This window comes from Carassius auratus, unplaced genomic scaffold (genome assembly GCF_003368295.1).
Source record: "Carassius auratus strain Wakin unplaced genomic scaffold, ASM336829v1 scaf_tig00019517, whole genome shotgun sequence".
NCBI classification, from domain to species: Eukaryota; Metazoa; Chordata; class Actinopteri; order Cypriniformes; family Cyprinidae; genus Carassius; species Carassius auratus.
Window position 1 is genome coordinate 247,780 of NW_020524965.1, and position 11,464 is coordinate 259,243.

Sequence of the window (11,464 nt, forward strand, 5' to 3'; positions counted from 1 at the left end):
TCTTGATTATGGTCTGTTCGCTGTTGATGATCTGTAGTTTATACTGCCCAGAGTCTGTGGTGTCCATGTTTATGATGGTCACAGATCCAGTCTCATCCTCATCATCTCTTTCCAGTCTGTCTCTGAATTTTTCACCAATATAACATGCTCCTGAATCAAATTTAACAATGAGACGCTTTTCAGCTCCAAATGTCCAAAGTATCAGATTTCCCTCTGTTTTAGCATCAGTCTTGAGAGGGAAAGATTCTCCTTTCTCCACTGACTCGGACTTCACTTCATGTGACAACAGCACATAGAAACAGAGAAATTCAGAAGATAAAAAGAATCAATTTAGCTTGCAACGTCAATAACAGATACATTAACTAACATAAACTAGTTTGACGTACCCAGAACTTTTAAATCTTGTGTCATTTTGTTAGCTGATGCAAAGCATAACCCATTGTATGTGACTTGAATGAAATATCTGTTATTGAATATTATGCTGTTATAAACAAATTTCAGTTCAAACTGTTTGACTGTTACACATTGTTTAACTGAAAATGAACTTGTGTTAATTTCAGCTCACTTATATTTCACACAGAACACTTTTATAAAATATCCTTTTTACAGTAAAAGATGAAAACTAAAAAAAGTGAAGTAGAGCGGAGGATGATATTAGCTGAACTCACACATTATAAGGTATAATGTGCTGTATTATTTACATGTTTAAACCATGGTACAATACATTTATAGAAAAAAAGAGTTCTGAATTTCAAACCACAAACTATGATTCTTGATCATGCTTTTTCTCATAATATTCTGATCCCCCCATCTCCCCCCACACACACACACAATAATACTGCAACTCAATAATACTATGACTTTATTCTCATAACATTATAACTTTATTCATGAAATTTGAGATTTTATTTTCTAATTGTAGCATGGTACTAATTAAAGTCATTCATATATGTAAGTAATTAAGTAAAATTACCCACCAGTCACAGGAACCAAAATGGTCTTGTTTGTTATTCTTTTACGGCTGCTGATCTTCTTGAGTTTATAGTGTCCAGAGTGAATGGTCTTGATGTCACTGATGGTGAGATTTCCAGTATCATCCAGACTCAGTTTGCTTCTGAATCGCCCATCAGCACCATCGTAAACATGTTTCTCAGTCTTCCCTGTATCGAATTTAGCAATGAGATTCTCTTCATCTTCATAACACCACTGTATCACATCATCTTTATGTAGTTGAGTACTAGTGTGTAGAGTGACATCCATTCCCTCTTGCACGGGATTTTTCTTCTCTTCGCCCATCAAAGCATCACATAGAAACAGAACAGAAATGTGTTCATGAGATCAAGTGACTGTGCCTTGAAAATTAATCAGTTCACTCAGAATCAGGATGGCTCTATATAAAGTAATGCTAACACAACATTTGCAGTCCATTTCAGAATTCCGGTGAAGGTTCAGAACTTCAGTTTATCAGCAAATAGCAATTTCAGTTTATATATATATATATATATAATTCCGTTTACAGTATGGTTACTGAAAGAGTTTTTTTTTCTCCCAAAATTCAAAAACTATTTGAAGAGTAATTTGGTGTAAAGTTCTGATTTTATATATTTTTTCATACTGAAGTATATATTGCAGAAAAACTAAATATCATGTTTACTATAGCACATTTGGACGATACTAGTAAAGCTTTCTAATTTAATAGCTAGATAGCTGCATTGTTCTTTTTTTTTTCGCAGTACTCATAATTTATAATTCATTTTATGTCATAAATCTATGCAGTTTCAGTGTGAATGATTGGTGGCAGAATTGGCGGTGATGCCTTACTAGGGAACCAAATATGTCAGTGTTGGCCCTGCTGTAATACGTACCTATTTGCAGTTTAGCAAACTGTCTGCGATGGTAAATCACCACGGCAGCTAAAATTGCAGCCACCAGCAGAACAGCGCCAACTATTGCTGCTATTTCACCAAAAGACAGAGTCAAATCTGAAACAGCTAAAGAGAGACAGCCAGACAGTTAGTGTTAACACGTGTCCATCATATAAATCATATTATTTGAGAAGACTTAATTTCCAGCTAATAATAATGATTTTCTGTCATATTGTTCATTGTTTACGTTATCTGTAGTGAATTATTTCCTTTAAGTTTAAGAGTTGCGATCTGCATGATGTTTTGTAGTGCAGTATTTACTGTACAGCATGTAGCCTGCGGTCGTAGCATAACTGCTTATTCACTGTTACAGTACTTCAGCATTACAGTCACACCGCGTGCTCTCGCTCAGGTGCTGTGTTTATGTGCAAGAGAAAGTGCATGATAAAGTAAGTTACTTCAATGTATATTGTTAATTACCTAGATTACTACAGTGCACCGCAATCATGTTAACTTTGACAGTGATGTTTTGCGAACTTTCTGAGTGTGATTTGATCCTGTTTAACGAGTGGCTTAACCCTCTAGCATCGCAGCATGCATTGTTCATGTTTACAACTTTATTACATAAGTGTAACATTTTCATGGTGATAATACCTTTCAGCGACTATTATTACTGTTACGGATTCCTGGTATGTGAATGAAAGCGCACGAGGAGGACGATATACAAAAAGATACTTTTAATGATCGAGGGAGAATAAGGGAACATCCGACATAATACATTAACTTCTGAAGATACTACAATAATCACGGACCAGGAGGAACTCAAAAGACAGAGTATTTAAACACGAGGGAGAAATCAGGTGAATGGAGACAGGTGGAAATTAATCAATTAACCCAACAAGAAAAGGAAGATGACCAAATAAATGAACTGAAACTGAAACAGTTCGCCCCCTCCCGGAACGGTGCATCCTCGCAACGCAAGAGGAATACCAGCAGAGGGACGGTGGGGGTTCTGGAGGCGGACGTGGGGCAGGCAAGGGGCAGGCAATGGAGAGGACCCAGGATGGAGTAGGAGGGAGGAGCCAGGGAGGAGCCCGGAGCAGGAAGAGCCAGATGGTGCTCCAGAGACCAGCCAGGATGAAGACCCACAGGGGAGTCGACGGCAGGAGGAGCCGATGAAACCAGGGGGCCGATAGACGGAGACTGCGCCGGTGGGTGAGGAGCCCATGATGGAGCAGAGCAGCCGCAAAGCCAGGGTGACGCTGAGGGTCTGGAGGTCCAAGGCAGCGCTGAAGGCACTGCCTTCTACCACTACCTCCGACTGAGGTGGAGGCGGGGCTCCGGAAGCCCGCTGCGTAGTGGGGAAGGAGGAGCCTGACAGAGCCAGAGGGATGGAATGATGAGGAAAAGCCAAAGGAGTGGAGTCCTGAGGTTGATGGATGGTCAACGACTGACCAAGGTGGAGCTGGAGGGACGAAGGAGCCCGGTGGAGCAGATGGGATATGACAGGCCAGGGTGAAGACGAGGGAGCAGGGTGCCAAGGCGGAGCCGCAGGGTCAAAGGACCGAGGTGGAGTCCAGGGCTCAGAGGCTGGAGGCGGAGACAGGGAATCCACATGCCAAGGCAGAGCTGACTGGCACCAGCAGAGATGAGGTTGAGGAACTGGCTGGTCTAGGAGGAGATGAGAGAGGGAGGCTGGGAGGAAACACAGGAGGAACAGGGCTGGCTAGAGCCAGCAGAGAAACAGGAGATTCAGGGCTGGACTGAACCAGCGGAAGTGGAGCAGAGGAACAGACTGGTCTAGGAGGAGGTGGGAGAAGGAGGCTGGGAGGGAATACAGGAGGATCAGGGCTGGACGGAACCAGCGGAGAAACAGAAAATTCATGGCTGTACAGAACCACCAGAGAAAGAGAAAATTCAGGGCTGGATGGAACCAGCAGAGAAACAGAAAATTCAGGGCTGGACGGAACCAGCGGAGAAAAATAAAATTCAAGGCTTGACGGAACCAGTAGAGAGACAGGAGATTCAGGGTTTACCTCCATAAACCAGTCTGTAAGGTCCTCCATATAATTCCCAGAAACCGAATGCAGCTCACCCTCAGTCGCAGAAGTGTGTGCAGGGCTTTCCTCCACGTCCTCGATCTCCACTAATACTCCCACGATGCACGGTGTTGCCGGCTCGCATACCTGGTCAGTCGCGCTCTCGAGTCCTTGCTCTCCGATAATGACAGGCTCAGGCTCTGCGGCTGCGGTGGGCTCTAGCTCCGTGTGGCGGGATGGTGGCTACCGGGTCTCTGGTTCGGGAGTGGGGCTTGAGATTTCCTCTTCAGCGGTGCAGATGGTAAACAAAGATCCATTTTTCTCCAGCACCCACTCCACAAAGGCGGCGAAATCCTCTCTGGGACCTTTCACTGGCAGGCGTGCCTTACATCGCCCGCTCAGGCCGGTGTAATAGAAGTTAGAGAGCGAGAGGTCGGGGAAGTGGGTAAGGCACGCCAGATCTATAAAGTCCCTGGTATGGTCCTCCAGCGAACTGTCCAGTTGGTCCAGGCATAAGAGTCGGACTGCTGGGATTGCCATTCCGGGAGAGGGAGGAAAACAAAACGAAAGAAAAATGCTGCTAAATAAATTGTTTGGTCCGTGATTCTGTTACGGATTGCTGGTATGTGAATGAAGGCGCACGAGGAAGATGATATACAAAAGGTACTTTTAATGATCGACAGAGAATAAGGGCACATCCAACATAATACATTAACTTAACTTAAGATACAACAATAATCACGGACCAGGAGGAACACAAAAGACAGAGTATTTAAACACAACGGAGAAATCAGGTGAATGGAGACAGGTGGGGATTAAACAAGAAAATGAAGATGACCAAATAAGGGAACTGAAAGTCCATGTATGTAACAATTTCTTACATCTGTATTAATGATACAGTCTCATTTCTATATACAATATAGACCAAACGTTTGGACACACCTTCTCATTCAATGACTATGAAAATTGTAGGGTCACACTGAAGGCATCAAGGGCTATTTGACCAAGAAGGAGAGTGATGGGGTGCTGCGCCAGATGACCTGGCCTCCACAGTCACCGGACCTGAACCCAATCCAGATGGTTTAGCGGTGAGCTGGACCGCAGACAGAAGCCAAAAGAGCCAACAAGTGCTAAGCATCTCTCGGGGAACTCCTTCAAGACTGTTGGAAGACCATTTCAGGTGACTACCTCTTGAAGCTCATCAAGAGAATGTCAAGAGTGTGCAAAGCAGTAATCAAAGCAAAAGATGGCTACTTTGAAGAACCTACAATCTTAAATTTTTAGTTGTTTCACACTTTTTTGTTATGTATATGATTCCATATATAATTACACATGTGTTAATTCATAGTTGTGATGCCTTCAGTGTGAATCTGCAATTTGCATAGTCATGAAAATAAAGAAAACTCTTTGAATGAGAAGGTGTGTCCAAACTTTTGGTCTGTACTGTATATATCTTATATTTCATTGTTTTAGTAATCTTACTAAGCAGATTATTCTCACAGATGTATTGCTAATACATTTCTCAGTTTATATTCTATATATCAGTGCACTTGACAAAGTTGTTTATTATAGAGTATGTAATATGTTGAGTTATTAGTTATATTTGAACAATGAATATTTATATCTGTTGTTTTATTTATTTCAGAAACTACCTCAAATACACTAACATGTGTATAGGGTCAAATCTTGTGCAATAAACGGTTAAACTTAATATGATGACTCTGACTCCCTGACAAGAATTCTGCAGCAGTCAATAACTATTAACCAGCAGTAAGTGGGGCAATCCCCAACATTATCTAATATTGATCTAATCACTGATCTAATTATACTATGTGTCATTACATTGAAGGATTATAATAACTCACCACTGACAGAAAGAAGGAACCGCTGTGAGCTCTCACGGCCTCTGATCTCTACTTCATAAAGCCCGGCGTGTTCAGTTCTGGAGTTTGTGATGGTCAGAGATCCAGTCTGATCCAGCAGCAGTCGATCTTTGAATCTTTCATCAGCATCGTTTAATGAAGTCTCTTTAGTCTCTACATCAACTTTAGCCAGGAGGATGCCTTTATCTCCAAACCTCCACAGGAGCAGATCATCTGTGTGTATTTCAGCATCATGTTGTAGAGTGACAGGATCTCCTTCCATCACTGACACTGACCTCACTCCATCCGTCTCAACAACTGCCTCTGGAAATATTAGTTATGATTTACCTAAGTCTCTTAAAGACAAGTCATGTCATCTTTGAAATGAGATGGTGATGGCCCGCTCTGCAAACGCTCTTCAGGAGTCTATGGGTGACATCACGGACACTACGTCCATGTTTTTATACAGTCTATGCTCAAAACCCTGATTGTTTCTATAGCAACTGTGACTTCTAACAGCAGCTACAGTGACCCGGTGACTTTAACGATTAACGACTGGCTCTTTCATTCAGAACGCAGGGCTTCCTGCGATTGAGCAGCCTTATTGAGTGTTGCATTTTTTCCCCATTCAGAACTCTTGGGTATTTAGTCTTTGGTTTTACTTACAGTATAATATGTGAACTGTAAGTAGCAATAATTTAACAGCAATTTTTTTTTTTCAAAAATATTGTGATATATGGTGTCTGAGATGGTTTATTATATAACAAAATAATTATATCATTATTAACACAGTGCTAATCCTTATCATTGTTACATTGAAAAACTTGATACTCACCAAAGACAGCGACATTAAATATCTTTATCGTAGTATTTTCTCTAGAGATTGTTCGTTTATATTGTCCAGAGTGTCTGATTCTGGTGTTTCTGATGGTGAGAGTTCCAGTCTTTTGGTCCACTTGCAATCTGCCTCTGAATTTAGGCTCATCAGTGACAAAAAATGAGGTAAAATCATTCTTTCTCGTTATTTGAGATAAGACGAATCCTTTAGGTCCACACGTCCACAGAATGGTATCATCATTCTGTATTTCAGTGAGATCTGTGTGTAGAGTGACGGAATCTCCCTCCATCACTGACATCACCCCGTCTGTTTCTGCGCCAGACGACACACCTACAGCATGCAATCAGTTTTACAGATCAGACTCTACAGCAATGCCGTCCAAATGAGGCAGTGAAAAAAAAAAAAAAACAATTTCAAGAAATAATAGGAATTTCTGCAAATACACTGTTAATTGATGTTTACTTTACAGCAAGCGAATGGTCCACATGTGACATACAACCATTCGCCACATTATTTACAAATGTTGGTATAATTATTAGACGCGTCTACAGCCTCATTTTCCATGTATTAACCTAGAACATCGATACTGAAATGAAACCGAAAGAACAGAAATCCATCACTTACCGCCCAGGACCAATAAAAGTAGAAATATAGGTGTCATATTCTGCTCGTTGTTGTGAAACTGTGAGTCTGGATTAATGAAGACGATCTCTGGAGATTTAAAGTATTCTGTTCCGCTGAATCTCCGTTATGTTTCTGAACAGCGGCGTGCACCGCGCGTCCAGACAGACGCCGATCGGTCTGCGCAGATCCGTGTCACACACACACACACACACACACACACACACCGAAAGCTGGTTGTTTGCTCTAAAACGCATAAGCATTTTCAAAAACTGGGTGCAATAAGTGATTATGTCACTATGGCTCAAGGATTGCACCGTGGTATCTCCAAAAAGGGGGAGGTCACATGCCAGTGTAATGTGTAGTGTCAGCAAAGCGGTGCAGAGACAGTCTTATTGGCCAGGACTCAAGAGCACACGTTTTTCTTAGGTCGTTAATTCTTAGTCCGTTTATATGTAATGTAAAACTTATTCTGTGTCAACAGCTTGGCATGACATCTATAATGTAATTCGCTCTCAGAGAGTCGCTGGCGATGTGAAGCTGTTCTTTAGCTTTATTATTGAATGACAAATGAATATGATCAGAACTCTTCTGTTCTGTGTGTGCTTGTGGCGTCTGGTTGGTAAGTTATACGCGTTTTTATTACTTCCTTTCATGTTTTCTGTTTTAATTGGATTTACGGTGGATTTCATAATAAAAAGTTTTCGAAACAGTTTATTATCACTTTTTCTTTTATTTACAAACGTAATTTGTATTACTAGTTTTGGGCTGAAGGTTGATCTTGATTTGATTTGCATGAAAGTGAGTGCTGAAGAAAAATCTCTTCCCAGTGAAATCCTGAAGTCATGGCTTACTTGCATTCATATTACAGATTTAGTTTGGCCATTAATAACCAACATAATGTTTTTGGGTAGCATTCAGTCTGTTACAAAAATATGTTTCTCTTTGTCCTGTAGATGTGACAGATGAAGTGAAGTCGATATCAGTGATGGAGGGAGATTCTGTCACTCTACACACCGATGTTACTGAAGTACACAAGTATTTGTTCATACAGTGGATGTTCGGAAACACGCGAATAGCTGAAGTCGGCAGGCTCACACAAACACACTCGACATATGATGGTCCTGATGGGAGATTCAGAGACAGACTGAAGCTGGATCATCAGACTGGATCTCTGACCATCACAAACACCAGAACCACAGACTCTGGACTTTATAAAGTAACAGCTATCAGCAGTGAGACCAGCTACATGAGTTTCAATGTCACAGTCTATGGTGAGTTGAGAATAGCAGTGTACATTTCCAATTCTAAAAGAAAATAAATTACTGTAATGTTATTATACAGTAACTTTCTGCCATCCAGCTCCCAGTAAATTACTGTAATATTTACAGCAACCCTTTTACAGTGTATTAATGTCATGGTGATACTTTTTTATTTTCTGTTCTTTTCAATGTTCCTTATATTAACATTTATGGTATTAACTGTATTAAAGGAATAGTTTGCCCAAAAATGAAAATTTCATCACAATTTACTTACCCACAAGTTGTTCCAAAGCTACATGAGTTTCTTTCTTCGTCTTGGAACAGCTTGAGAGTGTGAAAATGAGGAAATAATTTTCATTTTGGGATGAACGATCCCCTTAACAAACTAACATCTGTCCTTTTCAGAGACTCCACAAAGTTCTATAACAACAGGAAGTTCAACGAGCACAAATTTTGAGACGTCCAATTTAACCATCAACCAGACTGAAGACGTCAATATTACTGAACTCCTTCGGCCAAGTTCAGGTACGCCACTCGTGATCTTAGAACTCTGTTAAATGTGTTCAGTTAATGTGACATCAGTTTTTATAAAACCTTTACGATTTTTTGATTCTGGAATCGAGTGTTAGCTCATAGTGGCTTAATGTCAGATTTGAGGCCACGTTTCTGCAATTGTGACCACAATGCTAATGCAGCACATATTCACAGGTGTTGCTTCATGTTACTGCAGATGGGCGTGAAATAGTCATTCACACTTGCAACATTTTCATTTACATTTTATGTATGCATTCGCTTTTATCCTTACATTGCATTCAAGGTGTACATTTGGTGAACTTAAGCACTCCTTGACAAAGAATGACTTGTTTGTGCTCGGGAGGGTGAAGTGCATTTGCTTTTTTATTTTCTTTTGTTTTCTTTTATTTTCTATTCGCTGGAACAAAGGCAAACCACAGATGAGCGTCACAGGCGTGAAGCGGGTGTCCAAGAGCAGTGTGTGGGTTTGGTGCCCCATATTGCTCAAAAAGATATTAATGCTCAAAGTAAAACAAGATCTTAAAGAAGAAATGAAATAATCACATAGGTTTCTAAAAGAGCTGATATATTTAAGATGTCACCAAAGCACTTATTAGAGTCTAGATTGCTTACAGTAAACAATCCTAGCTAATGTCATTTGGCTAATAAAATCTGGATCAAACACACAGTAAATCTTGTGGATGTACTGCTTTCACAATGAATGCTTGAGGTCCTAATAATAATAACTCTTAAAACCGGCTCATATGAGTCTATTTCAAAGACAGCTAAATGCATTTTTCTAACTCAACGTTTTTCTTGTTTCAGGCCACGTCCACTGCTGTGGTTTTACTGAAACTGTGATACGATTGGTTGTTTCTGCTTTGGTAAGCGTGGCTGCTGTTGGTTTTCTGGTTTACGACATCAGATCTACAAGAAGTCAGCTGAACAGGAAGCAAGGGGCTAGACATTACCATCAAAGCCATCGAGTAAAACCAGACCAACATCAGTTGAGCAAAAGAATGGGTTCCAGATATGTTTGCTGAAGGTTGCTGGTATAATCCCAAAAATATACTGATACATCCAGTTATGTTATCATTAACTGATCTTTAAAATGAAAGAATTCCACCAAATGGATCCTCTGGAGTGAAAGGGTGACGTCAGATTGAGAGTACAAACAGCAAGAAACACATCCATCATTAATATGTTTTGACTTATAACTAATGCTAGTCCTATAATTTCATTTTCACCAGTGAAATGTCTTCTCTTCCGCATCAGGAGAGAAATATGCTCAGATCAAGCTCCATTTACAGGTCAAAACAGTCTGAAACAATTCTAAAGAATGGGTGGATTTTGATGTAAGAGGACAACAGGAGATGTTTTTCACTGGAGGAGGCATTTGTGGATTATGCAATTGTGAATTATGGCCAGCAACACCAGCATAAATGATGGGTTCGTTTCTGAAAATCACAGTTTTTCACATCAAAAGATGTTAATTGATAGACTGGAGTCGTGTTGTTTGGACTATCATTCTGACGGCACCCATACACTGCAGAGGATCCATTGGTGAGCAAGTGATGTGATGCTAAATCCCTCCAAAACTGTTCTGTTGAAGAAACAAACCCCCATCTCAGATTGGTAAATTTTAAGCAAATGTTCATTTTTGAGTGAACTATTGATTTAAATATAGGCTGTAAACATAATTTCCTCAGAGGACCTCAGAACCATGAAACAACATACAGAACTGCCAAATTTATGATTGCAACATATAATAACTGCTGTTAATAGTGTTCATCGTCTGTTTGATTGCATCTTTAATTGATTTTTCTGTACATTTCTGCCATATGTATATTAACTGACAGTCAACACTGATAAGCTACTAATAAATAGTAAATTAATTGTAAAGTTGCTTTGCAATGATTTGTATTGTGAAAATCGCTATACAAATAAACATGAATGAATGAATAATTACCCTAAACAAAATATTTAGCAACACAAATGGTAGATCTCATAGTCCGTTGTTTCTGTTGTAACCATGTAATGACCTCACAGAGGAAATCCTGTGTATTTTTGGAAATTTTGTTTTTAAATAAAGATTTGGTGAAGAGTTTGTGTTTAATTCTTAATGTTTAATGGAACTTCAACTTCGACTCCTGGACTTAATTGAGCATATTGAATACTTTATGAGCATATTGTAATTTCTTCTACACCTCTTTAGAGACACTAATGTTAAAAAAAAAGTGTGCTATGGAAATTAAATCCCTTTTACAACAATAATGATTATATACTTCCAAAGTGGGAAGTAGTGTAAATGAGACTAAGCCAAATTCCATATCTATGGGAAACCATACCATATTTCTCCATATGATGGTGGCCCTCCAGGTTTCCATACCAAACTCCTCTATGGATGAGTCTGCCCAGATCATTCTGCTTTCAAGGATGCTGAATTTTAAAGCAAAACTTTGCA

The 11,464-nt window shown here is 39.9% G+C and overlaps 2 protein-coding genes across 2 annotated transcripts; one reads left to right on the forward strand and one right to left on the reverse strand.

The window, feature by feature from the left end:
* Window positions 1-969: 969 nt before the first annotated feature.
* On the reverse strand, window positions 970-7,376 carry LOC113076262 (uncharacterized). The gene is made up of 5 exons (XM_026248918.1): window positions 7,229-7,376; window positions 6,602-6,934; window positions 5,770-6,090; window positions 1,866-1,991; window positions 970-1,286 (listed from the first exon to the last, which is right to left on the reverse strand). The coding sequence occupies exons 1-5, from the start codon at window positions 7,263-7,265 to the stop codon at window positions 970-972; spliced, it is 1,134 nt and encodes a 377-aa protein (XP_026104703.1). The 5' UTR covers window positions 7,266-7,376.
* Window positions 7,377-7,440: 64 nt separating this feature from the next.
* LOC113076269 (uncharacterized) lies at window positions 7,441-10,769 on the forward strand. Its single transcript, XM_026248930.1, has 4 exons — window positions 7,441-7,847; window positions 8,182-8,499; window positions 8,893-9,012; window positions 9,826-10,769. The coding sequence occupies exons 1-4, from the start codon at window positions 7,796-7,798 to the stop codon at window positions 10,041-10,043; spliced, it is 708 nt and encodes a 235-aa protein (XP_026104715.1). The 5' UTR covers window positions 7,441-7,795; the 3' UTR covers window positions 10,044-10,769.
* The last annotated feature ends 695 nt before the right edge of the window (window positions 10,770-11,464 follow it).

Bases quoted from the DNA above. Each gene is read 5' to 3' on its own strand.
- LOC113076262 (XM_026248918.1), bottom strand. From the start codon at position 7,265: ATGACACCTATATTTCTACTTTTATTGGTCCTGGGCG. The intron at 1,992-5,769 runs GTGAGTTATTAT...GTCTCTCTTTAG, and splicing joins GTTCCTTCTTTCTGTCAGTG to CTGTTTCAGATTTGACTCTG. The intron at 1,287-1,865 runs GTACGTATTACA...TGATGGGCGAAG, and splicing joins GTTTGCTAAACTGCAAATAG to AGAAGAAAAATCCCGTGCAA.
- LOC113076269 (XM_026248930.1), top strand. From the start codon at position 7,796: ATGAATATGATCAGAACTCTTCTGTTCTGTGTGTGCTTGTGGCGTCTG. The intron at 7,848-8,181 runs GTAAGTTATACG...TTTGTCCTGTAG, and splicing joins GTGCTTGTGGCGTCTGGTTG to ATGTGACAGATGAAGTGAAG. The intron at 9,013-9,825 runs GTACGCCACTCG...TTCTTGTTTCAG, and splicing joins ACTCCTTCGGCCAAGTTCAG to GCCACGTCCACTGCTGTGGT.